This window comes from Ornithorhynchus anatinus, chromosome 11 (genome assembly GCF_004115215.2).
Source record: "Ornithorhynchus anatinus isolate Pmale09 chromosome 11, mOrnAna1.pri.v4, whole genome shotgun sequence".
Lineage (NCBI taxonomy): Eukaryota > Metazoa > Chordata > Mammalia > Monotremata > Ornithorhynchidae > Ornithorhynchus > Ornithorhynchus anatinus.
In genome coordinates this window covers 27,435,419-27,459,244 of record NC_041738.1, presented here as the reverse complement: position 1 = coordinate 27,459,244, position 23,826 = coordinate 27,435,419, and the positions used below count along the sequence as shown (strand labels likewise).

General features: G+C 61.2%; 2 protein-coding genes across 3 annotated transcripts in view; one reads left to right on the top strand and one right to left on the bottom strand.

The window, feature by feature from the left end:
• Positions 1–4,334: 4,334 nt before the first annotated feature.
• Positions 4,335–21,185, bottom strand: CCNE1 (cyclin E1). 2 transcript variants are annotated; one of them, XM_029075757.2, is made up of 12 exons: positions 21,081–21,185; positions 19,205–19,292; positions 18,949–19,017; positions 12,677–12,822; positions 12,393–12,528; positions 10,804–10,950; positions 8,200–8,295; positions 7,817–7,951; positions 7,620–7,731; positions 7,371–7,528; positions 6,606–6,652; positions 4,335–5,093 (listed from the first exon to the last, which is right to left on the bottom strand). In XM_029075757.2, the coding sequence occupies exons 2-11, from the start codon at positions 19,268–19,270 to the stop codon at positions 6,647–6,649; spliced, it is 1,071 nt and encodes a 356-aa protein (XP_028931590.1). In that variant the 5' UTR covers positions 19,271–19,292; positions 21,081–21,185; the 3' UTR covers positions 4,335–5,093; positions 6,606–6,646. The 2 variants fall into 2 exon arrangements, with proteins under 2 accessions (XP_028931590.1, XP_028931588.1); XM_029075755.2 differs by lacking the exon at positions 6,606–6,652.
• A 650-nt stretch (positions 21,186–21,835) lies between these two features.
• LOC103171071 (uncharacterized protein F13E9.13, mitochondrial-like) overlaps positions 21,836–23,826 on the top strand; it is a 44,674-nt gene continuing 42,683 nt past the window's right edge. Inside the window, exons 1-2 of the mRNA XM_039913464.1 lie at positions 21,836–21,969; positions 23,461–23,536. Of these exons, the coding sequence (XP_039769398.1) occupies positions 23,464–23,536 (73 nt within the window). The 5' untranslated portion in view covers positions 21,836–21,969; positions 23,461–23,463. The remainder of the gene's footprint in view (positions 21,970–23,460; positions 23,537–23,826) is intronic.

The window sequence follows — 23,826 nt, the reverse complement described above, 5'->3', positions numbered from 1 at the left end:
TCCGTTTGGATTTCTATTTCTCTCCCTTCTCCGAGGTGGAGGCCGACCGCCTACGCGGACTCTTCGTAAGGGTTCGAATGAAATGCCAGGAGGGCGTTGCGCCTTGGAGTCGAAAGGCCGACGGTAGACGGCTTTCCTAATTATTTTCCCCTCTCCGACGGTCCTCTACGGCACAAGCCGGTTGAAGCGAGGATTCCTAACCTCGACGGGAGTGAAGAGCCTGTAAGGTATCTGCCCCGGATGTACTTGGGTCCCCTGAAAGATGGGGACGACGATAGAATAACTGGGGAAGAAAGGGACGGAAAGAAGCCAGTGGAGTTCCCGTTAATATCTACAAGAGCTTCGCATGACGGAGACCTCTGCGACGGTCAGGCGGCCGTAGCGTCTGTCGAGCGCGCGTGCCGAGCGCTGTGCTAAGGGTTTGGAAGACCAGGCTAGGATTCGAGACGGGGTCCCCGCTCTCGAGGAGCTTTAGAAGGGAGGAGACGCTAAAAGAAAGATAGGAGGAAGAAGGAAAAGGGGGCACGTCATGAGTTACTGCTCATTCATCCGTTCAGTCGTATTTACTGAGCGCCTACCGCCTGCAGGGCACCGGACCGAGCGCTTACGGCGTGGCTCAGCGGAAAGAGCCCGGGCTTCGGAGTCAGAGGTCGTGGGTTCGACTCCCGGCCCCGCCGCTCGTCAGCTGTGCGGCTGGGGGCGAGTCACTTCATTTCTCTGCGCCTCAGTTCCCTCATCTGGAAAATGGGGATTAACCGTGAGCCTCACGTGGCACCGCCCGATGAGCCCGTATCTCCCCCGGCGCCGAGAACGGTGCTCTGCGCGTAGTAAGCGCTCAACGGACACCAACATTATCGTCAATGTAGTCGGTGGCTTACGTACCGGACTTCAAGCTCGTTTTGGGCGGGGAACGCGTCCGCCTATTCGGTGCTATTTCACTCTCCCAAGCACTCGGTACAGTGCTCCGCGCAGAGTAAGGCACCCGAGAAACACCGCCGATAGAGAGCGTAGGCCCGCCGGTGGTCCGGGAACGCGTCTATCGGCTCTGTCGTGATGTACCTCTCCCAAGCTCTTCGCCCAGGGCCGCGCACGCGTGGCTCGGCGGAAAGAGCCCGGGCTTGGGAGTCAGAGGTCACGGGTTCGAATCCCGGCTCGGCCACCCGTCAGCCGCGTGACCCTGGGCGAGTCGCTTCGCTTCTCCGGGCCTCGGTGACCTCATCTGGAAAACGGGGATTCAGACCGGGCGCCCCACGTGGGACAGCCCCGTCACCTTGTAACTACCCCAGAGCTCAGAACTAGTGCTTGGCGCCTAGTGAGCGCTTAACGGACGCTGTCGTTCGACTCGGTGCCGTCGCGCCGTGCTCTCCCGACTGCCGAGCGCAGCGCCCCGCACAAAGCAAGCACTCGGGACCGTCGATCGAGTGATCGGGAGCCCAGAGGGCAGTGAAGAGGCCGATGAGGTTGTGAGGTCCGGCTACGCCAGGCCCTCGAGCTAGGAGGTCGATCATCTGGGTCGAGAGGACAGAGGTAGAAAATGTTGTAGAGAGCTGAACTCAACAGGATTTAGAGGAAGACGGAATTTGGGGGTGGGAGGGGAAGACAGAGAGAGAGAGAACGACGTCAAGGACGCCGCCGAGTATTTTTCTAATATTTCTTAAGCACTTACCGTGTGGTGAAACACTATCCCGAGCACTGGGGTGGCTACAAGTGAATCAGGCTGGACACGGCCCGTCTCCCACGAGTCTGAGTGGGAGGGAGAAGTGGAGAACTGAGGCACAAAGACATTAAGCGACTTGCCCGGGGTCCCACGGCACGCAACGGGCGGAGCCGAAATTAGAACTCAGGACCTCTGACTCCCGCCCCCCCCCCCCCCGGCTCTTCCCGCTAGGCCACGCTGACTCAGAGGAACTGGACGGCAGAGTCGCGTCGGTCTTTAGTGGCGGGGGTGGGGGATAAAATGATCGTCCTGGGTTTTATTCACGTTAAATCAGGGCCGCGAACGGAGCCGGTCGCTCCGATGACTGAAAAACGTCTCCATCGATGAGGCACTTCGGACTCGACCCACTTGGGGAGGCGGCGCGGCTCGGTGGCGAGAGCCCGGGCTTCGGGGTCAGAGGTCCCGGGTTCGGCTCCCGGCTCTGCCGCCCGTCAGCCGTGTGACCGCGGGCGGGTCGCCTGGCTTCTCCGGGCCTCGGTCCCCTCATCTGGAAAACGGGGCTTGACCGTGAGCCTCACGCGGGACGACCCGACGACCCCGTATCTCCCCCCGGCGCTTAGAACGGGGCTCTGCACAGCGGTAAGCGCTTTAACGGATACGACTACCGACATTATCCTTCCTAGGTTACTAAGACGACCAGGGGAAGAGGATCGGGTGGAGATGACAGTCCTAACAAGTTCTCCGAAACACCTAAGCTTCATTACACCTATCTTGTTTTCCCATTCCTATCTCCCTACAAGAGGGAGATTGAGCTATTAGCTCCTCTGGGGAACTCCTTCCTTGAAATACGCCAGCTCCCCGTTACCAGATGAAAATCGGCTGGCGGCTCGCGGAGCATTTGCTTCGGAGCCACGCTGAACAAAGAGAAAAGGCAAGGCTAAGATTCTAACCGACGAACCCCGACTGACACCCGATAGAACGGCCCCCGCGGCTCGTACAAGTCGGACTCAAGACTGATCTGGCAGTTCTTCAACGGAGCACGGTGAGGTTGAAATCCTCCGCTTCCCCTCCTTGGCCGGTTTCACGAGACGGCGGCCGCGCGCTGTCTAGGCTCGGGGATCCGTGACCTCCGGGCCTCCGGTCTTCGCCCCGCTCTCAACCCCGCGGCACTCACGTGCTCTTCGGAAAATATATTTTATACAACTTATTTCCTCAGGCCCACCTCTGTCTCCCCCTCCAGACCGTAAGCTCATTTCGGGCAGGGATCGTGTCCGCGGACTGTTGGATCCAACTCTCCCGCGCGCCCCGCGCGGGGCGAAGCACTCGCGTACCCCTCTGGTCGGGGCACAGGAGGCGGAGACGCGGAACAGGTTGGCCAGTCACTTATTTAACCATTCGGTATGCGGTCTGGACTCTGGTTAATCAGAGGAGGATAATAAAATTGGGAAACACTCGGTAGATTCTACTACCTGACAAGAGGCGTACTAAGCCCTGGAGAAGATACAGACGAGGCTCGCAGAGTGAGTAGGAGGGAGAAGGGGTACTGAAGCCCCGTTCTGCAGAGGAGGGGACTGAGGCCCAGAGAAGCCAAGTGACTCACCCAAGGTCACACAGCGGGCAAGTCGGCGGAGCAGGAATGAGAACCCAGGTCCCGGGCTCACGCGCTTCCCGCTAGGCCACCCTGCTTCCTTTCGGACGCTCCGGCTACTCCGCCGGAATTCGGATCCCAGCTCTGCCACCTGTCTGCTGTGTGACCTCGGGCAGGTCACTCCACTGGGGGAAGCGGCGCGGCTCAGTGGAAAGAGCCCGGGCTCGGGAGTCAGAGGGCACGGGTTCGACTCCCGGCTCCGCCGCCCGTCAGCCGTGCGACCGCGGGCGGGTCGCTTCGCTTCTCCGGGCCTCGGTCACCTCATCTGTAAAACGGGGATTGACCGTGAGCCTCACGCGGGACGACCCGATGACCCCCGTATCTCCCCCGTCGCTTAGAACGGCGCTCGGCCCGCAGTAAGCGCTTGACGGATACCGACGGTGTCGTGGCTCAGTGGAGAGAGCCCGGGCTTGGGAATCAGAGGTCACGGGTCCTAATCCCGGCTCCGCCGCCCGTCAGCCGGGCGACCGTGGGCGAGTCGCTTCGCTTCTCTGGGCCCTCGGTTCCCTCATCTGTAAAACGGGGATTGACCGTGAGCCTCACGCGGGACGACCCGACGACCCCGGATCTCCCCCGGCGCTCAGAACGGTGCTCGGCCCACAGCAGGCGCTCGACGGGTACCGACGTTATCACCTCACTGGTCCGGGCCTCGGTCTCCTCGTCTGTAAAACGGGGACCGAGCCTGCGAGCCCAGCGTGGGCCGGGAACCGTGTTCGACCCGATCTGCTCGTATCCATCCCGGCCCTCAGTACGGCGCCCGGCGCCCGGTAGGCGCTTGACCGATACCACGGATATAATTACCGTAGGAGACGAAGATGAAGACAAGAGGAGGATCCCCGCCAGCCTCTTTGGTCTACCGGCCGCGCCCACGTTCTCCCTCTCCACGAGAGACGACCGGCAAGGGCATTTGTAAAGGGCCAACCCACGTTTCGGAGTAAGAGGTCGGACGCCCTATCCCAACGCCGACCCCCGGCCCCGAAACAAAAACGGAAGACCGCACTGAGCTCCGACTTTAATCACCAGACCGAGTTCCATAAAACTAACCGTCTCGAAGACGGCATCTTTATTAAGAATCGATATACGGAGACATAGCAGCATTTACATAGGGGGGTTCGGAAAAGGCGTCGATAATGCGGGGGGGGGGGGTGGGGGGGGGAGAGAAAAAAGCTTTAAAAACGTGCTACCTTCCTCGGCCGACTCGCCCTCCTCCTCCCAACGCTCTCGGCCATTTCCCGAGCCAGCCGATCTGAAGCGACCCCCGCGAAGCAGAGATCCCGCTTCTTGACTTCAAGCGTGCGCGTGTGTCGCGTGTGATGAGTTGGCGGAGTCAAGTATCACCTTCCTTAGCAGCATCGGGACCACTCGTCAGTGTTCTTTAGGTGGCCGGTGTACTCGACCCGTTTAAAATAATAGTTCCGTAAAAAAAAAACCAAACCAAAAACACTTCCCCCACCCTCCCCCCGGCCCCCAGAGAAACGGGAGTTTCTTCTGTCGAGAGAACCGCCCCCCGGGGAAGAGGGGCGGCTTTCCGTTTTTTTTTTGTTTTTTTTTTTTTAAAAAAAAAATATTCCATAAAAGCTGAGAAACTCCCCGGGCGGCACTGGACGGAGCAGAACTTGGAACGGGCACTTGGGCAAAACTGTCTCTGACGGGAAACGTCGGCAGTCACACTGCCTTCCGCTCAGTGGTCTGTTTCTTGCTGCTCTGCGGGGGCGTCAGGACGCCGGTGGGGAGAGGAGAAGTCCTATTGTGTTCAGCCAATATGGCTTGCTTTGCTTGAGCTCTGTCCTGGAACGAGACAACGGAGGGAGGCTTACCAGAGCGGCTCTTCCGTCGCCCTTCCCGGATCCTCGCTCTAGGCTGCCGTCCTCCCCGCGGCGCCGACTCGGGAATCCCCGGACGCGCCCCCAAGTCACTCCCGAGCCAACAGGTCGGGCACGTAGGGAGGAGTTCGGGGGGCGATGCGGAAGGTCGGTAATCGCAAGTGGTTAGTTTGGCAGACGGCGAAGACCTCCGGTCCCCCCCCCCCCCCCTCGTAAGCCCCGCGCGGGCGGGGATCGTCCCTGCTGCTGAACCGTACCCTCCGAGAGCTCGGCACGGTGCTCTGCGCACGGTAAGCGCTCGATAAATACGATCGAATGAAAGGAACCGGGGTATCGCGGACGCAAACCGGGCGTCGCGGAACGAAATATCCCCAAGCGGAGCGTGCCGGGGGTCCCTCCCGATCGTCCACCTCCTTCCCTAGATCGCTTCGGAAGCCCGAGTAGAGTCCCGTGACCGGACTCGATTCCTTCTTTCGTTCGATCGTATTTAGCAGGCGCTTCCCGTGGGCGGGGCGCTCGGGAAAGTACGGTACGACGATAAACGGTGCCGATCCCTGCCCGCGACGAGCTCCCGGTCCGGCCGGGGAGGCAGACGTCGATACGGATAAAGAGAACAACAGATGTTTACCGAGTGCCGTGGGGCCGGGGGTGGCGGAGAGAACGGAGGGAGCGGATCAGGGCGACGCAGAAGGGAACGGGGGTTGCGGAGAAACGGGGCCCAGGCTGGAAAAGGCCTCTTGGCGGAAACGGGCCCTCGGTAAGGCCCGGGGGATGCGGCGGGGAGAGTATTTCACAAATCCCCCCGGGTACTAAGAGTCGGAAGCCGTTCGGCTCAACTCCGTTACGCTGTACTCTCCCGAGGGCTTAGCACTCTGCCCCGCACGTAGTAAGCGCTCGATGAATACGACGGATTAATCACCCTCTCTGATTCTTGGCCCAACAGAGTTTAGGTTTACTAAGGTTGGTATCCGGTAAGCGCTTACTGCGTGCCGAGCGCCGCGCTAAGCGCTGGGGTAGACGCGGGGTCGTCGGGTCGCCCCACGTGAGGCCCACGGTCTTCCTCCCCATTTCGCAGATGAGGTAACAGGCCCAGAGAAGTGAAGTGACTCGCCCACGGTCCCGCAGCTGACAAGCGGCAGAGCTGGGATTCGAACCCACGGCCTCCGACTCCCAAGCCCGGGCTCCTTCCGCTGAGGCACCCGGCTTCCCTCTAATTATGGCGTCTGTTAAGCGCTTACTATGTGCGAAGCACCGTCCTAAGCGCCGGGGGGGGGGGGGGCCGCGAGGCGATCGGGTTGTCCCACGTGGGGTTCGCGGTCGTCATCCCCATTTTCCAGATGAGGCCACTGAGGCCCGGGGGGGGGGCGAAGTGACTCGCCCGAAGTCGCGCAGCCGGCTGAACCGGGATTTGAACCCACGACCTCTGACTCCCCAGCCCGGGCTCTTGCCACTGAGTCGCGCCGGTTCTACAACTTACCCCAGACACCCCGGGCCAATCAGAGCCACCCATTCCTCTTTTCATCCCTGTGAAAAAGGAGAGCGTCAGCCTCCTCCCTCCGTAACGACGCCGGGAGAATCGACGTGAGCATCCTCTCGGTAATAATAATGATGATAATGTCGGTATCTGTTAAGCGCCTACGACGGGCAGCGCACCGTTCTAAGCGCTGGGGGAGATACAGGGGAATCAGCTTGTCCCCCGTGAGGCTCACGGTCTTCATCCCCATTTTCCAGACGAGGGAACCGAGGCGCAGAGAAGCGAAGGGACTCGCCCGCAGTCCCACGGCTGACGAGTGTCGGAGCCGGCATTCGAAGCCGTGACCTCCGACCCCCGAGCCCGGCCTCCTTCCACCGGGCCACGCTGCTTCCCTACCGTCACCTGACCGCCGGAAGCTCGCCGCGGGCCAGGGACGCGCCCGGCGACCGGCCGGTCGTGGGCTCTCCCGGGCGCTCAGCACGGCGCTCCGTCCTCATTCGTTCGTATTCACTGAGCGCTTCCTATGTGCAGAGCACCGCGCTGAGCGCTCGGGACGGACAGCTTGGCAGCGGGCAGAGACAATCCCCGCCCAACGACGGGCTCGCTCGGTAGCGCCCGACAGGTACCGCGAACCGCCGGGCCGAGAGACGCCCCCGATCCCCCCCCCCCGCCCCCCTTCCATCTGCCGACCCCACGGCGGGCGTCGCCTCCGGTTTTCAGATCGCGGACCGGCTGCCTGAGAGCAACCGCGCGGGGCCCGTCGCTCACCAGCAAATCCAAGCTGTTCACGTGCGTCTGTATGTTGTGCAGGTCTTCGGTCGGAACGCCCCTGAAGCGTTTCAGTTTCGAACTCCCCGCCTCCCTTATGGCCACAGCAAACGGGACCATCCACTTCACGCACTCCTCGACGTCGCGCCACTCGTAGCCTGGAGGGGAGGAGAGGGGACGTCGGCTCCTTCGGCTCGGCGCCGGACGGGCTCCCGGCCGCCCCGCCGGGGCCGCCGGGGTCTCGCCTACCTGAGACCTTCCGCATCAGCTCGGACGAAGAGAAATGGTACAGGGCCGAGGCGGCGAGCACGCCGTAAGGGAACTCTAGGCAGCCGACGTCCAGCACGCAGAGATCCAAGAGCTAGGGAGAGAGGGAGCGGTGGGTCGCGCTCCGCCGCGGCCTACCGGTACGCGATCGTCTCCCGAGGGGGGCCGTCGTACGATACCTCCGTGATCTGGACGAAGATCTGCTGGGGGTACCGGGGCACCAGCACTTCGTAAAAATCATTCAGGTACGCGACTTGCATGTATACGTTTAACCAGGACACAACCGTCAGGGGGCTCAAATTCCACTTGAGGGCCTAGAAGAGAGGGAAGAGGGTGCGGTCCGGAGGCGGGCCGGCACCGAGGGGGGCCCGGGGAAGCCGACGCCCTCCCGAGCCCGGTGACTTTTAAGGAATCTCATCACGCGGGACGGAAGAAGGAGGGGGGGGGGGGGGGGGGAAAGCACCACGCGTCCGCCCCCCCCCCTTCGAAGCCTCTGTTTTCCTCGAAGACGTCTGACCGCGGACCGGTTCGCGAAGTGTCGGGTTTGAGCTGCTGGACTTACTTTCATTATGATCAGCTCCATGCTGAGAATTTCATCTTCCGTACAGGCCCCGTCTGTTACGTACGCAAACTGGTGCAACTTAGGCGGGTAGATCTCCTGCGGTCAAATGGGAAAAGAAAAATCTCACGCACCGCCGTAAAACGGGGCGGAGATCTGTTTCCGCGGCGGTGCGCCCGACGGCCGTAGTCCGCTCTGGTGGAAACGGCGGTCGACGGGTTTGAAGGCGGGCGAATTGCGACACGCCGCGCGCGACGCGGTCGTCGCGGACGACCGGCTAACTGGCCGCCGCCGCGACGACGGCGGCCCCTCCTCTGGAGAACGAAGGCCGGGCTTCGCACCGGGCGCGGAGCCCTCCGGCCCGGGGCCTGCGGCCGGGGGGCGGGGGTGATGAGGATAACTGTGGTGTTTGTTGAGCGCCTGCTACGTGCCAGGCGCTGCGCTAAGCGCCGGGGTGGACAGGAGGTCACTGGGTGGGGGACACAGTCCCTGTCCTGCATCAGGCTCGCCGTCTTAATCCCGGCCGTGGGAACGGAGGCCCGGAGAAGTGAAGCGACTTGCCCAGGGTCAGCCAGCAGACGAGCGGCGGGGGAGGGATTAGAATCCAGGTCCTTCCGACTCCCAGGCTCGTGCCTGATCCCGTCGATAACGACGCTGGCGTCTGTTAGGCACTCGGCAGGTGCCGGGCAGCGTACTAAGCGGAGACGAGCACATCGGGTTGGACGCGATCCCCGTCCCACCTGGGGCTCCCGGCCTCAGTCTTCCTTTTCCGGATGAGGTAACCGAGGTCCGGAGAATAACAACGATAACGTTGGCGTCTGTTAAGCGCTTACTAGGTGCAGAGCGCCGTTCTAAGCGCTGGGGGAGATACGGGGTCATCGGGTCGTCCCACGGGAGGCTCCCGGACTCCGTCCCCATTTTCCAGATGAGGTCGCCGAGGCCCAGAGAAGTGAAGTGACTCGCCCAGTCACACGGCTGACAAGCGGCAGAGCCGGGAGTCGAACCCACGGCCTCGGACTCCCAAGCCCGGGCTCTTTCCACTGGGCCGGGCCGCTTCTCTAAGCGACTTACTCGGGGTCACACGGCAGATGATAACGTCGGTATCTGTGAAGCGCTTACTACGTGCAGAGCACCGTCCTGAGCGCCGGGGGAGACACAGGAGAATCGGGTTGTCCCCCATGGGGCTCACCGCCTTAATCCTCATTTTCCAGATGAGGTAACTGAGGCCCAGAGAAGTGAAGTGACTCGCCCACAGTCACGCAGCTGACAGGTGGCAGAGCCGGGATCAGAACCCGTGAGCGTCCGACTCATTCATTCAGTCGTCTTTATTGAGCGCTCACTAGGTGCACTGGGCGCTTGGGACGGACAATTTGGCAACCGGATAGAGACAGTCCCTGCCCAGTGACGGGCTCACGGTCTAATCGGGGGAGACCGACGAGTCCCGGGCCCGCGCTCCATCCACTAAGTCACGCCGCTCTGGGCAGTGCCACCCGCCACCCCCCTGCCCGCCGGCCTCCCGCTGGGGAACCGAGCCCAGCGAGCGGGGTTAGGACCCGGCGGGGGCCGGGCACCGGTTTTCCTCGTTGGGGGGGGGGGGGGGGGGGGGACGGACACCGCGGCCCGGCACCGACGCCGGGCCGTGACCCGGCGGCCGGCGGGGGCTCGCCGGGCCCTACCCTTATTCGTTCATCCGGTCGCCGTTTATTGAGCGCGCGCTGCGCGCAAAGCACCGTACTAAGCGCTTGGAAGGGTAGGGCAATGAACGGACCAGTCGATCGTCCAACGGCCCGGGTGTCCTCGGGCCCCCCAGACCTCCCCTCGGCGGGCCCTCCCTTCCGCTCCCGCAGCTCAACGGGGACCCTCCGGTGGCCACGGCCATCGACGTCTCAAAGAAGGGCGCCAGAGAAAGGAGAGAGGGTGAGCTTCGGAGGAAATTCTGCAAACGGTCGAGTTCCCCGGGAGCTTCCGAGTTTGACCCTTCATCTTCCCTTTCCGGGTCCGGCCCCTCCCCGTCAGTCCGATCCTTTACCGCCCGAAGGGGATGCGGAAATATCGAGAGCGGCGCTTGGGTTAGACTCTCACTACGTGCCAAGCGCCGGACTCGACGCAGCACGCTCGGGTCAGACCCGGTCGCGAAGCCGCGCGGGGCTCCCGGCGTAAGCGGAAGGCACAACGGGCACCGTTCAGATGAGGAAACCGAGGCCCAGAGAATCAGTCGTGAGCGTTCGCCGTCTGCCCGGCACGGCGCCGAGCGCTCGGGAGAGTACGACACGGACCCGGTAGACACGTTCCCTGCCCACAAGGAGCTCACGAGCTTACAGATGAGAGATACGTACCTAAGCGCTGTGGGGCTGAGGGAGGAGGGGCGCATAGAGGGTGCAAATCCAAAAACGCGAGGCGGAAGGGAACGGGTGAAGGGGAAATGAGAGGAGCTGAGAGAGCCGCCCAGAAGCCGCGGAGCCGGCGAGCGGCAGAGCTGAGATCGGGACCCAGGTCCTCGCCCTCGGCACCAGACCACGGGTTTTCTCTGGTCTACGCATTCGACTGAATCATCTTCCCCAGTCCTCACCCCGGGCCCCCGAGACGCCGCACGCGTTAACAACTTACCTCGAGTTTGGCCGCTATAAATAGAGACGAGATCCCGATAAGCTGCAGTAGCGTTTTTACTATGTTTTGTTGCGTTGCCATAAATCGATCGAAGAAATCCTGCGCTAAGTAGAACGTTTCCCGGTGAAGCTTATAGACTTCACACACCTGGAGAGATATTTAAAAAAAAAACAAAACCGTCAATACAGTTATCCGCAGGAAAGCTTTTATTACGCTATAAAGTCTTAACTTTAGGTGAGGAGACGGGTCACCGAAGACAGGAGGATGACAAGCCTCTTTTCTTATAGGATGGGAACCGCTTTTATACTCTTTCTTCTCTCCAGCTCCCACCCCCACGAGCACGCTTTCTGTTCCGAATTCCTGGATTTTTTTTTTGGACAGACCGGGACTGCAAAATTACACCGTAAGATTTCTTCAAACCGCTGTGGCACGACAAAATCCCTGTTAATCTCACACCACTAGGTGGCTGGAAAGGAAGGTTAACACATTTAAATACCAAAATGAACTAACAGGAAGCATCGTCCCGCCGAGAAGCACCGTCAGCAATCAAAACCTGAAGCCGACGGTCTAGGCGGGGCGCGCCCCAAACTGCTTTTTAAATAGACCCCGTACCCCCTTCACTAATTTGGGAACACGCCTCCAGGAGAGAGTCCGGGCCGGGCATTTCGACGGAGTCTGTTTCCGGAGGACTGAGCCCGGTGTTGGTCTGCAGATTTCAGATCTAAGAATGGGTTTCAGATCTCGAGTTTACCGTTCATTTCCGACAAAGCGCGGCTCAGTCGACGAGGGGTGGTTTCGCTTCTAGAGTAAAGCCGGGTTTTCCGACGTAAAACTTGACTCGGCACCTGCCTTTAGCTTAAGCTGCGCCCAGTGGGTAAAAACTTCACAGGTGACGAAAACGTGGCGTTCTGAATACCTAGAGGGCTCCATAGTTATCTGTAATCTGGAGTTTAAACCCACAGATGTCTAGATCCAAAAAGATACGGGAGATCTTCTTATTTACACCCATCCAGCCAGCGACATCTTAAGGGAGATTTCCATTTTAAAAATTCAAAGCCAGTGGCATCGACGAACCTTCCTAACGAAGCCCGTTTTTGAGACCTCGTTAAAGCGCTGACGTGAGAGTAAGACATCACATCTGCCACCTTCCGATATTAAAACCATCTCAACGGGATACAAAGTCCTCTATTCCAGGCTAGAGCTGCGGGAGGCAGATAGGGCCCCGACCGTTCGAAAATCCCGTCCGACGCCGGGCGGTCGAGCTCTCCCCGTGGCGGATCGGATTCCAGAGAGGACCGGGTGACCCGTCGGTGAGCCACCCCAAAAACGGCCGGCCTCTCCACCGCCCGCCGAGAGGAATCAGACGGTGGGCTCGCAGATGCTTCCCACCCCGCGCCAAGAGACGGAACCGGGTCTCCTCCGGGTTCTCCGCCTGGGGAGAGGCGGCCGGACGAGGAGCTTGGACGAGCGGCCGGACGAGCGGCGGGGGCGCTTTACCCCCGGGGGGGGGAGGGGCGGAATTCGACCGGGACCCCGCCGGACCCCTTGCTCGGATCACCCTTTCCGCGACGGACGCAGTAGGGACTCACCTCCATTAGCCAATCCAGAAGAATCGCTCGCATTTTAGGTTGCAGAAGTGGGTGCCTCTGCAAGAAGTGCTTATCCCTCAGGTATGTCTGCTCTTTATTTAACATGATTTTCCAAACCTCATCTCTGTTTGCCCAGCTACAAAAGACGAAACACTTGCTTAGTGTGCTTACGTGTTCACCGGGAGAAGCGACGGAGTGAAGAGGTAAGGAGTCTGGGGGTGGTTTGGGGGCGGGTGGGTGATGGGGGGGGGGGGGGGGTGTCCTGCAGAGGGTAAAATACGCACCCCAGTAACGGTAACGGTGACGTTCTGGTCAGATTAAATCTCCGAAGTCCATAAGGGGAGGATGGGGATGCCGGATCATCCTCTTTGTCGGGTGTGGGAATCAGGGCGCAGGGATTCCCGTAGATCGCGTCACCGTTGTTCCACGGCTGAAACGACACGCGCGGGTTCTTCTCCTTACGCCGTCCGTTAAGTCCTCGCCGCGTGCCAGCCGCCGGGGTGGAGAGTCAAGGTCTCCCGTCGGACGCCATCCCCGACGGGGCTCGCGGTCGATTTTACCCCCGCTTCCCAGATGAGGAAAATCGAGGCAGAGAGGGTGCGACTCGCCCGAGTTGAGCCAGCGGGCCGGAGCTGGGGCTCCAACCCGAGGCTCCCGCCTCCCTGACCCAGACTCTTTCCCCTAGGCCTCAATGCCTTCCCCCAGATGGGAGACACGGACTGCCTGGAAACTACTTTTCATACAGGACCACTGGGGTTTGCCCCATCTTTCCAAACGGGGCTAGGTTGGAGGTAGCTAACCCGGCTCGGCTTGGTGAGGAGGAACAGAGGGCCGAGACCGGCTCTCGATTAAGCCCACTCCAGTCGGTCGGGAGTCGGGAGGACCTGGGTTCTAATCCCGGCTCTGCCGTGTGTTTGACCGGGGGCAAGCCGCTTTGTTTCTCCGGACCTCAGTGGCCTCATCTGGAAAATGGGGATTAAGACCGTCAGCCCCGTCGGGACAGGGACCGTGTCCAACCCCACTTGCTTGTATCCACCCCAGTGCCTGGTCCGGCGCCCGGCCCACAATAAGCGCTTATCGAATGCCAAAATGACTATTCTTCCATTTTGTATCCGGTGTGCATCCCGGATCCACGATTCGACGTAAAACCTACTCTCGGCGACCCACCGTAACGTGGGATAGTTTAAGAACGTGCACGTTACAGAGACTAGAACCCCTCATTTTAGCCTTTCCCTTTCAAGATTTTACAGCAGCTTTTAAGAGGCAACCTTGGCCGGTTTCGAGTGGCTAACGAGTAGAGATGAGTAACGGAGAGTCGATTCGTTTTCCCCGGTCACGCTCTAGTCTCGAACGATTGTTGCCCGAGAGCAAACCAGGAAAACGATACTCTCAAGCTATTTCTCTTGAACGCGATGTGTACGGATGGAGTAGAAAGAGGAAATTCATTTATTGTGTCCCGAAAATTTTCGCCCTGTGGGATATTAGGATTTTCATCTGTAATATCCACTTGTCTAAATGCCAACTCAGTCTGCCGTACTGCAGTTTAGACAGAACTCGAGGGACAGACAGGTTGGAGAGGCCTGAGCGCGTTGCTTTTTTTTTTTTTTTCCCTCAAATGGTATTGGTTAAGCGCTTTCTACGTGCCAGGCACTGTGCTGAGCGCTGAGGGAGATACAAGCTAATCAAGTTGGACCCGATCCTTGTCCCACAGTGGGCTCCCAGCTTTAATCCCCGTTTTAGAGACGAGGAAACTGAGCTACAGAGAAGCGGAGCGACTCGCCCAAGGTCACCCAGCAGAAGGGCGGCGGGATTAGAACCCAGGACCTCCGACTCCCAGGGCCGTGCTCTAGCCATCAGGCCACGTGGCTTTGCGGCCTTTACATGCAGGAGGGCCAGCTCTTCTTTAGAGTGTTGGCGGGGGTCGGGGGGAGATGAGATGGGGCACAGCAGGGGAGGAGGAGGAGGAGGAGGAGGAAGTTCAAGTACTTCTTTAGTGAAGAAGCAGCGTCGTCTGCGCAGACCGGACACTCGGCCCACGTCCGGGTGTTCCCCGTTCATAAAATTATTCACCGTACTTGAGAAAGAGTTACTGTGCGCCGAGTCCTGCACTAAGCTCAGGGGTAGACCCAAGTTAATCGGGATGAAGCAGTCCCTGTCCCCACACGGGGCTCGCAGTCTAAGTCGCAGGGAGAACGGGAACTGACGCCCCGTTTTACAGATGAGGAAACTGAGGCACAGAGACCGTAAGTGAGTTCCCCAAGGCCGCAGAGCAGACACACGGCAGAGCTGGGATTAGAACCCGGGTCTTCTGCCTCCCAGGCCCGGGCTCTCTTCGCTAGGCCTCTCTCTCCCCGGCGCCCAGCCCCCGGGCCGGTGGCCCCCCGTCCTCACGGCTGGCAACTCCCCACCTATTTGGGATCGGGAATCCGGAAAAGTGAAGTCTCCAGGCTCCAAGCACCCCCGACTTCACTCGCTCTTGGTTTCTTTCACCTCAGAACGACATCAAAACGTGAAACGGAGGTCTACAAGCCAAATGGCTCGTTGCCGCCTTCCGGACCAGCACTACCAGGCTGGAAGCCCTCTGCCAAAGTCTCTTGGGTCGGGGGGCTTCAGATCGGGATGCCAGCTAGGGCCGGGAGTTTGCGTTGAGACTGTGAGCCGGTTATTGGGCAGGGATCGTCTCTATCTGTGGCCGAATTGTCCATTCCAAGCGCTCAGTTCAGTGCTCTGCACAGAGTAAGCGCTCAAATACTACTGAATGAATGGACTTCAGAACACACACGGTCTGTTTCTTAAAAATGAAAAAACAAAAAAAGAGCCACCAGCTCAACTTTTTCCTTCATTCCCCGCCGAGAAAGCTTCGATTTTATCTTTGGGGTTGAAGGTTTCTGAGCAAACGCAAGCCGGGTTTACAGAATATACACCCCGGAGCCCCTCCTCCGATTCTTCCCCGAAGGACGGGTTTCGGATCAATAGTGACTATTTGGGGAAAATCGGAGCAAACTCCATCAGGCCGCTACTAAGTCTTATAGAGACACTCCAGTAGATTTCCTGCTTTCGCCAACCAACCGGAGACAGTTGCCTTCGAGTGACCAGGCAGCCATCTTGATGACCAGGAATCCGAGGGAGCCTTGCTGGACGGAAGCGCAGTCCAGGAGACGAAACCACGCGCACTTGCATCGTTTTAAAGCGCTCGATCGATCCTCGGGATCGCCTCCGACCCCTCGCTCACAGCCTCCTCCCTCGAGCGATCTCTCCCTCACTTCAAACCCGGCGGGCAACGGCGATCCCCACCTTCGAAGCCCTTCTGAAATTCCCCCTCCTCTAGGCCTTCAGGTTTCCCCCTCCCGACTGCTTCCTCGGAATCCTCCCCGCCTCCAAAGTTACCGACCCGCACGGTCTCCTATCTCGGCACTTCCTCGTCCCCCCATCCCCCTTTCCGTTCTCCCCTTCCTTCCCTCTCAGGTGGAGTCCGCCTCCTCCGTTAGACGGTCGGCTCCTCGAGGGCCAGGGTAGTGCCCGACTATTATACTCCCCGCAAGCGCCGCCCTACCCCATCGAGGGGTAACGGAGGGGGGAGAGGCCCGAGACGCTTGCCATTCAAAATCCAATCTACGATTAGGCTCGGCGACGTGACTAGGGGCAGCAACCCGTCGCCTCTGAGATACGACTCTGAAATTCCATCAGCCACCTGCTTCTACTCCGTCTAGTTCCAAGAGAGCATCACTGAGGGTCGAAAACACGGCCCGCGCGCTTCCAGGCTGCTAGGACGGCCGAGGGCGGGAGGGGAAGGGGAGGGATGCTCTTTTCTGAACGAGAAGAGGAGATGATCCTCTCCTGGAGAGAGCCGCAAGGTGTCGGGCCTTCACGGGTCCCCGTGTCGCGACAGCGTCGACCTTCCCCCCCCGCCCCCCCCCCCCCCGCCGACTGCTGCGACGCTCCCGGTCACGCCCATTCAAAGGGCCACGTGAGATATCTTCAGGTTCATTTCGCTCCAACCTCCGAGGGCCCGGAGTCTAGTTCTGCGGGCACGGCAGTGGGGTCGCCCTCCCCGACGGCTGGCACGGCTGAGAGAGCGGGCCTTTGCGGATAAACCGGCAGCAGCTCTAAAACTGCGGGTCACAGGGACAATCACAGAACTGAGCACCGAGTAACTATTCCCCGACGGCAGAAACTCCGCCCACAGCCGAGGAAACGGAATAATGCTACTCTACGCTTCACTAGTGCGACTACCTTGAGTCGACAGAGGATTTGCAAAAACTCTAAAACAGCATAAACCGATGATAACACAGGACTTGGGTGTATGTTCAAAGCCTTCTTTAATGTCCCAATTTTCTGTTGTACATTTTTTTTTTTTTCAAAAAAAAAAAAAAGCCCATCTGGATTAGAACTAAACCCCCACCATTTCACCGGTAACAGATCCCAGGAATGTGCCGTCTCTCGACATTTAATATTTGAATGAACCACGTAAAGAACCAAAAGGACAAGGTTGAGCGGCAACTCCAATGTTTAAAAATTCGGCTCAAGGGTTCAATCCCAAACGAGAAAGGAATCAACATCACGAGGCACGCACGGTGACTCTGTAGGAAAATCATTAAAAAAAAAAATACGGTCCTTACGGAAAGAAAAGATCAGTATCATCATAAAGTTGGGCACGGCTTTGAGCAGATGAAGTTTCACTAAGCTGCTGTTACTAATGATACGGCAGGACGGTAGGCAGCGGGGCCCAGGTCGGTTGCACTGCTAATGAACTTAATATCTATCCTAATTATTGGCCCACCGAAAGGATGACACCGGTAATAACCACCGCATCAGAGGAGGATTTTCAAGCGCTACTATCCTCAAAGACTTGTTGGAGTCCCCCAGTTCTAGCTTCAGAGACCCCCTCGTTCGTAGATGGCCCGGTAGCTATTAAAAAAGGCACCGGGATCCACTTTCCATTAAAGTTTGGGAGGCCACGAGAAATTCCTCAATCGTGTTCCAGGGGATGGACATTTGGGCAGATTTTATTCGTTCTACCGTCGGAGTTCCGCTTGGTTTGAGACCAGAGGTGATAAAAACGGAGGAGCGAGAGCCAATGACATCATCCCGGAGACGGCAGCCGTCGAAGGCCGGGGAATCAGTTCCAACGGTCCCCTCTCAGATAGAGCAGGAGCTTCAAAGCGTCTCACCGCGCGCTCGGTGCCGCTCGAGCTCTGTCCGGGGAAGGGGGAAGAGACAAAACACCAACAGCACCCACGGAGAGTTTCTGAGTCGACTTCAAAGCCGAGGGCATCCGAAAACTTTCCGTTTTGACCTTGGCCGAGCCGGGGGCCGTTTTCTAGAACCCACCCAGGGCAGACCCGACGGGGCTTCACCGGAGAGGGCTCCGGGGGGCGGCCGGGGCAGCCTGGGAGGAAGGGGGCGAACGGAACCGATGGCCTTGATTTTAATCACGTGCATTTATTCAAAACGGGAGGCGGGCACCTCCCTTTCAGCGTTCACCGAATCGTACCCACGAGGGCTCAATACGCTCAGTCCGACGTGTGCGGTGACGACCGTTCCTAACAATGCCGCCCATCTGTTACGGGGGCACTTTCAAGAGTAGAGATCCAGCTGCCGCTTCTGTTTCGACGCAACGCATTATTCATCACTCTATGAAACGACGCCCCCGCACCTTAGGACGCTGGCTCACCCCCGCCGTGCCCGGCCACAACCCCATCTCTCTTCTCGGCGAGGTCCCCAGACCCGACCCAGGAGGGGGAAAAGATACGGCGCTTCCCAAGCTCGAGACATAACTCTGATCGCCAGCCACTTCTGGAGGAGCGTAGATAGCGCAGACTCTATTCACGAGGGGTGTCCGACATCACATCGTGTGGGGGTGATTCTACTGGGTGGTTCCTTATGGGACGGATAAGCGTGCCGGCACAGTACGACTGTTGGTGGGGTGGGGGGGGGGGGGAAGGAAAAAGTATAAAAATAGATCCTCCCGCCCTAGTTTAAGGAAGAAAACCTCGGTCGAAAGCGGCCTATCTAGTTAACGGTTAGACGTACGACGCGAAAGCCGTGAAGGGCGCCAACTGGAATCACAAACTAACCCATTATATCTCGGGGCGAGCCCGAATCCGGCGCGTTGCGAGACGGGAGAGGGGTAGGAGGGTTTTTTTTCTGTTTAGAGAAGGGGAGAGGTGGTGTCTCCTGGGGATCCTCGGGGGGCATCGATCTGCCAACCCCGGAGGTCTTCTCCTTTCTCCCCGACTCACCGGTCAGGCCCGCCGCCTTTCGGGCCTCTCGCGGGTCTCCGCGTGAAACGGGAGACCGGGGCCTTCTTCGTCCCAGAGGGTGCCGGGTCCACGCTAAGCTGGGAACCGGAATAACCCCCCCCCCCCCCCCATCATTCGCTCAACCGCGAGGTAGAATCCCGAACCTGCCGGTGAGCGAGCGGGTGGCGGGGCGGGCGAGGGTCTTAAAGTCGGGCAGCGCAGGAGGGCGGCCCGCAGACCGACGTCGAGAGGCGGGAAACCCCGCGCCCAACGGCCGCGCCGGCGGGCGACGGAGGCCGCCCCTCCACCGTTACCTGGTTCCCAAATTGTCTCTTCTTGGTCACGTCCGCTTTCGCGATTTCCTCGTCGGGGTCCTGCAGAAACTGCGGCACGGACGGAAGAAGGAGGCGTCGGTGGGCGAGCGGGGCAGGCCCGGGGTTCGCGCCTCCCCTCCTCCCTCCCGCCCCGTGACCGGCGGCGGTGGGGGGCCCTTGGGGGTGTTTCCAGCCCGGGGGTCCGGGGACAGGGTGCGTGTGCGCGGAGGGGTCCCCCGGCCCCGTCTGTACTCACCACGGCCACGTCCGCCTTCCTCTTCCTGGAGCGCCCCGTGAAGTCGGCGTTGGTGTCTTCCCTCATGGCGAGCGCCTCCTCCGCATCACTGCGCGGGGAGGGAAGGAGGGGACGGTCGGACCGGGCCGGGGAGGGGGGCGCCTCGCGGCCCCCCGGGCACCACCTCCCCGAAGCCCTCCGGCCTCCGCCCGGTCCGGAGCGGGAGCGGGGCCGCCCCGGGCCGAGCTGGCCACCCTGGCCTGAGGTGGCCATCCCGGGCCGAGGAGGCCAAGGCGGGAGGAGGCCCAGGGCCGAGGTGGCCACTCCGGACGGAGGTGACCAAGGTGGGAGGCCCAGGACTGGGGAGGCCACCCCGGCCTGAGGTGGTCATCTTGGGTTGAGGAGGCAAGACGGGAGGGAGGGGGAGGCCTGGGGCTGAGGAGGCCTTCCGGGGCTGAGGGGACAAAATGGGAGGAGGCCTGGGGGGTGGGGAGGCCTTTTGCCCAGGTGGCCATCCCGGCCTGACGAGACGAGATGGGAGGAGGAAGGCCTTGGGCTGAGGAGGCCACCCCGGGCTGAGGAGGCCACCCCGGGCTGAGGAAGTTAAGGCGGGAGGAGGCCCGGCCTGAGGAGGCCTTGGGCCGAGGTGGCCATCCCGGCCTGAGGAGACGAGATGGGAGGAGGCCTTGGCGGGGGAGGAAGGCCTGGGGCTAAAGGAGGCCATCCCGGCCTGAGGGGACGAGATGGGAGGAGGCCCGGGGCTAAAGGAGGCCATCCCGGCCTGAGGGGACGAGATGGGAGGAGGCCCGGGGCTAAAGGAGGCCATCCCGGCCTGAGGGGACGAGATGGGAGGAGGCCTGGGGCTAAAGGAGGCCATCCCGGCCTGAGGGGACGAGATGGGAGGAGGCCCGGGGCTAAAGGAGGCCATCCCGGCCTGAGGGGACGAGATGGGAGGAGGCCCGGGGCTAAAGGAGGCCATCCCGGCCTGAGGGGACGAGATGGGAGGAGGCCTGGGGCTAAAGGAGGCCATCCCGGCCTGAGGGGACGAGATGGGAGGAGGCCTGGGGCTAAAGGAGGCCATCCCGGCCTGAGGAGGCCCAGGGCTGAGGGCTGAGGGGGCCATCGCCACCTGAGGAGGCAAGACGGGAGGAGGCCTGGAGGGGGAGGCCCGGGGCCGAGGGGGCCATCCCGGCCTGAGGAGACGAGATGGGAGGAGGCCTGGGGCTAAAGGAGGCCTTGGGCTAAGGAGGCCGTCCTGGGCTGTGGAGGCCCGGGGCTGAGGGGGCCGACCCGGGCTGAGGACACGAGACGGGAGGAGGCCTTGGGCCGAGGAGGCCATCCCGGCCTGAGGAAGTTAAGGCGGGAGGAGGCCGGGGAGGAAGGCCTGGGGCTACGGGAGGCCATCCCGGCCTGAGGAGGCCCACGACCGACGACGGGGAGGACGGGGAGGACGGGGAGGACGGGGAGGACGGGGAGGACGACGAGGACGGGGAGGCCAGCCCGGCCCGAGGCGGGCACCGCGGCCTGAGGAGGCCAAGCCGGGAGGAGGCCCGGCCCCGGGGAGGCCGCCCCAAACCCCCGGCCCTGAGCCGCCCCCGCCCCCGCCCCCGCCCCCGCCCCCGGCCGGAGCCCTCGGAAAAATGGCCGAAGGGGAGCAGAAGCAAGGCGGGACGGACGGACGGACGGAGGGACGGAGGGACGGACGGAGGGACGGACGGACGGAGGGCGGAAGGGGACCGGGCGGCGGGGACACCCGGGGCTCCCTCCCTCCTTTCCTCCTCCTCCTCCTCCTCCTCCATCCATCCTTCCTTCCCTCCCTCCCTCCCTCTCTCCGGGCCCGATAGGCCCCCCGCCCTGCCGCCCCCACCCCCCCGGTGCCCCCTCCGGGACTCCTCACCCCGGGGACCCCGGCGATGCCGTCACGCTGGCGGGCTCGGCCAGGGCGCAGCACGCTCAGCCGCCGCCGCCGCCGCCGCCTCTTCTTCTTCTCCTCCTCCTCCTCCTTCTTCTCCTTCTTCTTCTTCTTCTTCTTCTTCCTCCTCCTTCCTCCTCCTCCTCCTCCCTCTTTATAGGTCGCTGTCGGCGTTGACGGCGGTGCCTGCGCCGGGCCCCGAGCGGGACATTTAAAAGTGTGGGCGCGGAGCCGGAGGCTGGGGGGGGGGGGGCCCCCGCCCCGCGACCCGCCCCCCGCCCCCGCGACCCGCCCCCTTCCTCCTCCTCCTCCTCCTCCCTCCTCCCTCCTCCCCCGCCTCCCCGGAGGGCGGAGCATGCGCACGGCGGGGCCCGGCGCGCGCGGGATGGGAAAAGGGGGCGGGGCTTGACGTGAAGGGGGCGGGGCCCGGCACGCGGGGATTCGTTCGCTCATTCCTTCATATTTATGGATGAAAAGCGGGAGGAAAAGGGGGCGGGGCTTGATGCGGGGGGGGAGGGGGGGGCCGGGGTCCGGCGCGCGCGCGGGAAAAGGGAGCGTGGTCTCGGGCGAGGGGGCGGGGCCCGGCGCGCGCGGGATGGAAAAAGGGGGCGGGGTCCGGGGCGCGCGGGAGGACAAGGGGGCGGGGTCCGGCGCGCGCGCGCGCAAGCCGGAGGGGGCGGGGCCCGAGGCGGAGGGGGCGGGGCCGGGCGCGCGCGCGCAAGCCGGAGGGGGCGGCCAAAAGCCACGTGTCCGGGCGGCGTCCGGCGAATGTCAGCGAGCAGCCGCAGCCCCGACAGCAAAACGGCCGGCAGCCGCCAGCAGGTCCCGCTCTTTCATCCGCTGCTTCCCTCCTGAGCGCCTCGGCCGTTCCCCGGTATCGATTGAACGCTTACTGGGGGCAGAGCCCTTGAATGAATGGAATGAATGAATGAATGAATGAATTGAATGAATGAATGACTGGATGGAAGGAGCGCTCACTGGGGGCAGAGCCCTTGAATGAGTGAATGAATTGAATGAATGAATGAATGACTGGATGGAGCGCTCACTGGGGGCAGAGCCCTTGAATGAGTGAATGAATTGAATGAATGAATGAATGGATGACTGGATGGAGCACTCACTGGGGGCAGAGCCCTTGAATGAGTGAATGAATTGAATGAATGAATGAATGACTGGATGGAAGGAGCGCTCACTGGGGGCAGAGCCCTTGAATGAGTGAATGGATCGAATGAATGAATGACTGGATGGAGCGCTCACTGGGGGCAGAGCGCTGGACCGAGCGCTTGGACTGGGCAACTGGGCAAGGGACAGGGACCGTCCCGGCCCGACCACGGGCTTCCCAACGGCCCGCGGCGCAGGCCCCGGGTGGAGGAGCGGGAGCCGCAAGTCCGGAGAGGTTCCGTCCCCAGTTTGGGAAAAGGAAACTCGGATTGGGTGGAGTCGGGGTTGAGGACGGCCGGTCTCTTTCCGGGGAAGGGAAAAGAAAGTGAAAAGAAAATCGCCGCCGCCGCCATCACGGGGATGGTAGCGGATCAGACCGTGCGCCCGTCAGACGGCAGGGACCGTCTCTATCTGTTGCCGACTTGTTCATCCCGAGCGCCTAGTACAGTGCTCTGCACAGAGTAAGCGCTCAATAAACACTATCGAATGAATAGCGGGGAGACGTGAGGGTCGCCCCCACCTCCAAACACCACCCCTTCCCCGTCTTGGGCTGCCCCGCCGGAGACGGCTCTGAGATCCGAGCCGGTTCTTTCATTCAGCCGTCTTTCCTGAGCGCTTACTATGCGATTGAATGAATAATAATAATAATGATAACGTTGGTATCCGGTAAGCGCTTCCTCTGCGCAGAGCACCGTTCTAGGCGCTGGGGTAGATGCAGGGTCATCGGGTCGTCCCGCGTGAGGCTCGCGGTTTTAATCCCCGTTTTACAGATGAGGTGACCGAGGCACAGAGAGGTCGAGTGACCTGCCCAAGATCACACAGATGACTTTGAATAAGCCACTCCTACACCCTTCCCCGAAAAGTAGTTTCTTCTTTCTCCAGGACGTCAAGGAGCAATAATATTAATGATGATGATGTTGGTATCCGTTAAGCGCTTACCCTGCGCAGAGCACCGTTCTGAGCGCCGGGGGAGATGCGGGGTCGTCGGGTCGTCCCGCGTGGGGCTCCCGGTCCTCATCCCCGTTTGACAGACGGGGGGACTGAGGCCCAGAGAGGTGAAGCGACTCGCCCAGAGTCGCACAGCTGACAAGCGGCGGGGCCGGGAGTCGAACCCAGGACCCCTGACTCCCAAGCCCGGGCTCTTTCCCCCGAGCCGCGCTGCTTCCCGAATAGGATCTCGAGGATTTTATTTTTTTCTCTTTCACAGACCATGAAGTTCATGCAGCTGTTTGGACGCCTGAAATCTGTGGTCATTGGGATGGTGCACGTGAAAGCACTTCCAGGTGGGAGAGATGGTGTTGCTTCAGAGGCTTTGGATTGATGATAGCGGCGGTATTTGGTAAGCGCTCACGAGGTGCAGAGCACTGTTCTGAGCGCTGGGGGAGATACAGGGTGATCGGGTTGTCCCACGTGGGGCTCCCGGTCTCCATCCCCCTTTTCCAGATGAGGTCACCGAGGCCCGGGGAAGCGAAGCGACTCGCCCACCGTCACGCAGCTGACGAGGGGCGGAGCCGGGATTCGAACCCGCCACCTCCGACTCCCAAGCCCGGGCTCTCGCCGCCGAGCCACGCTG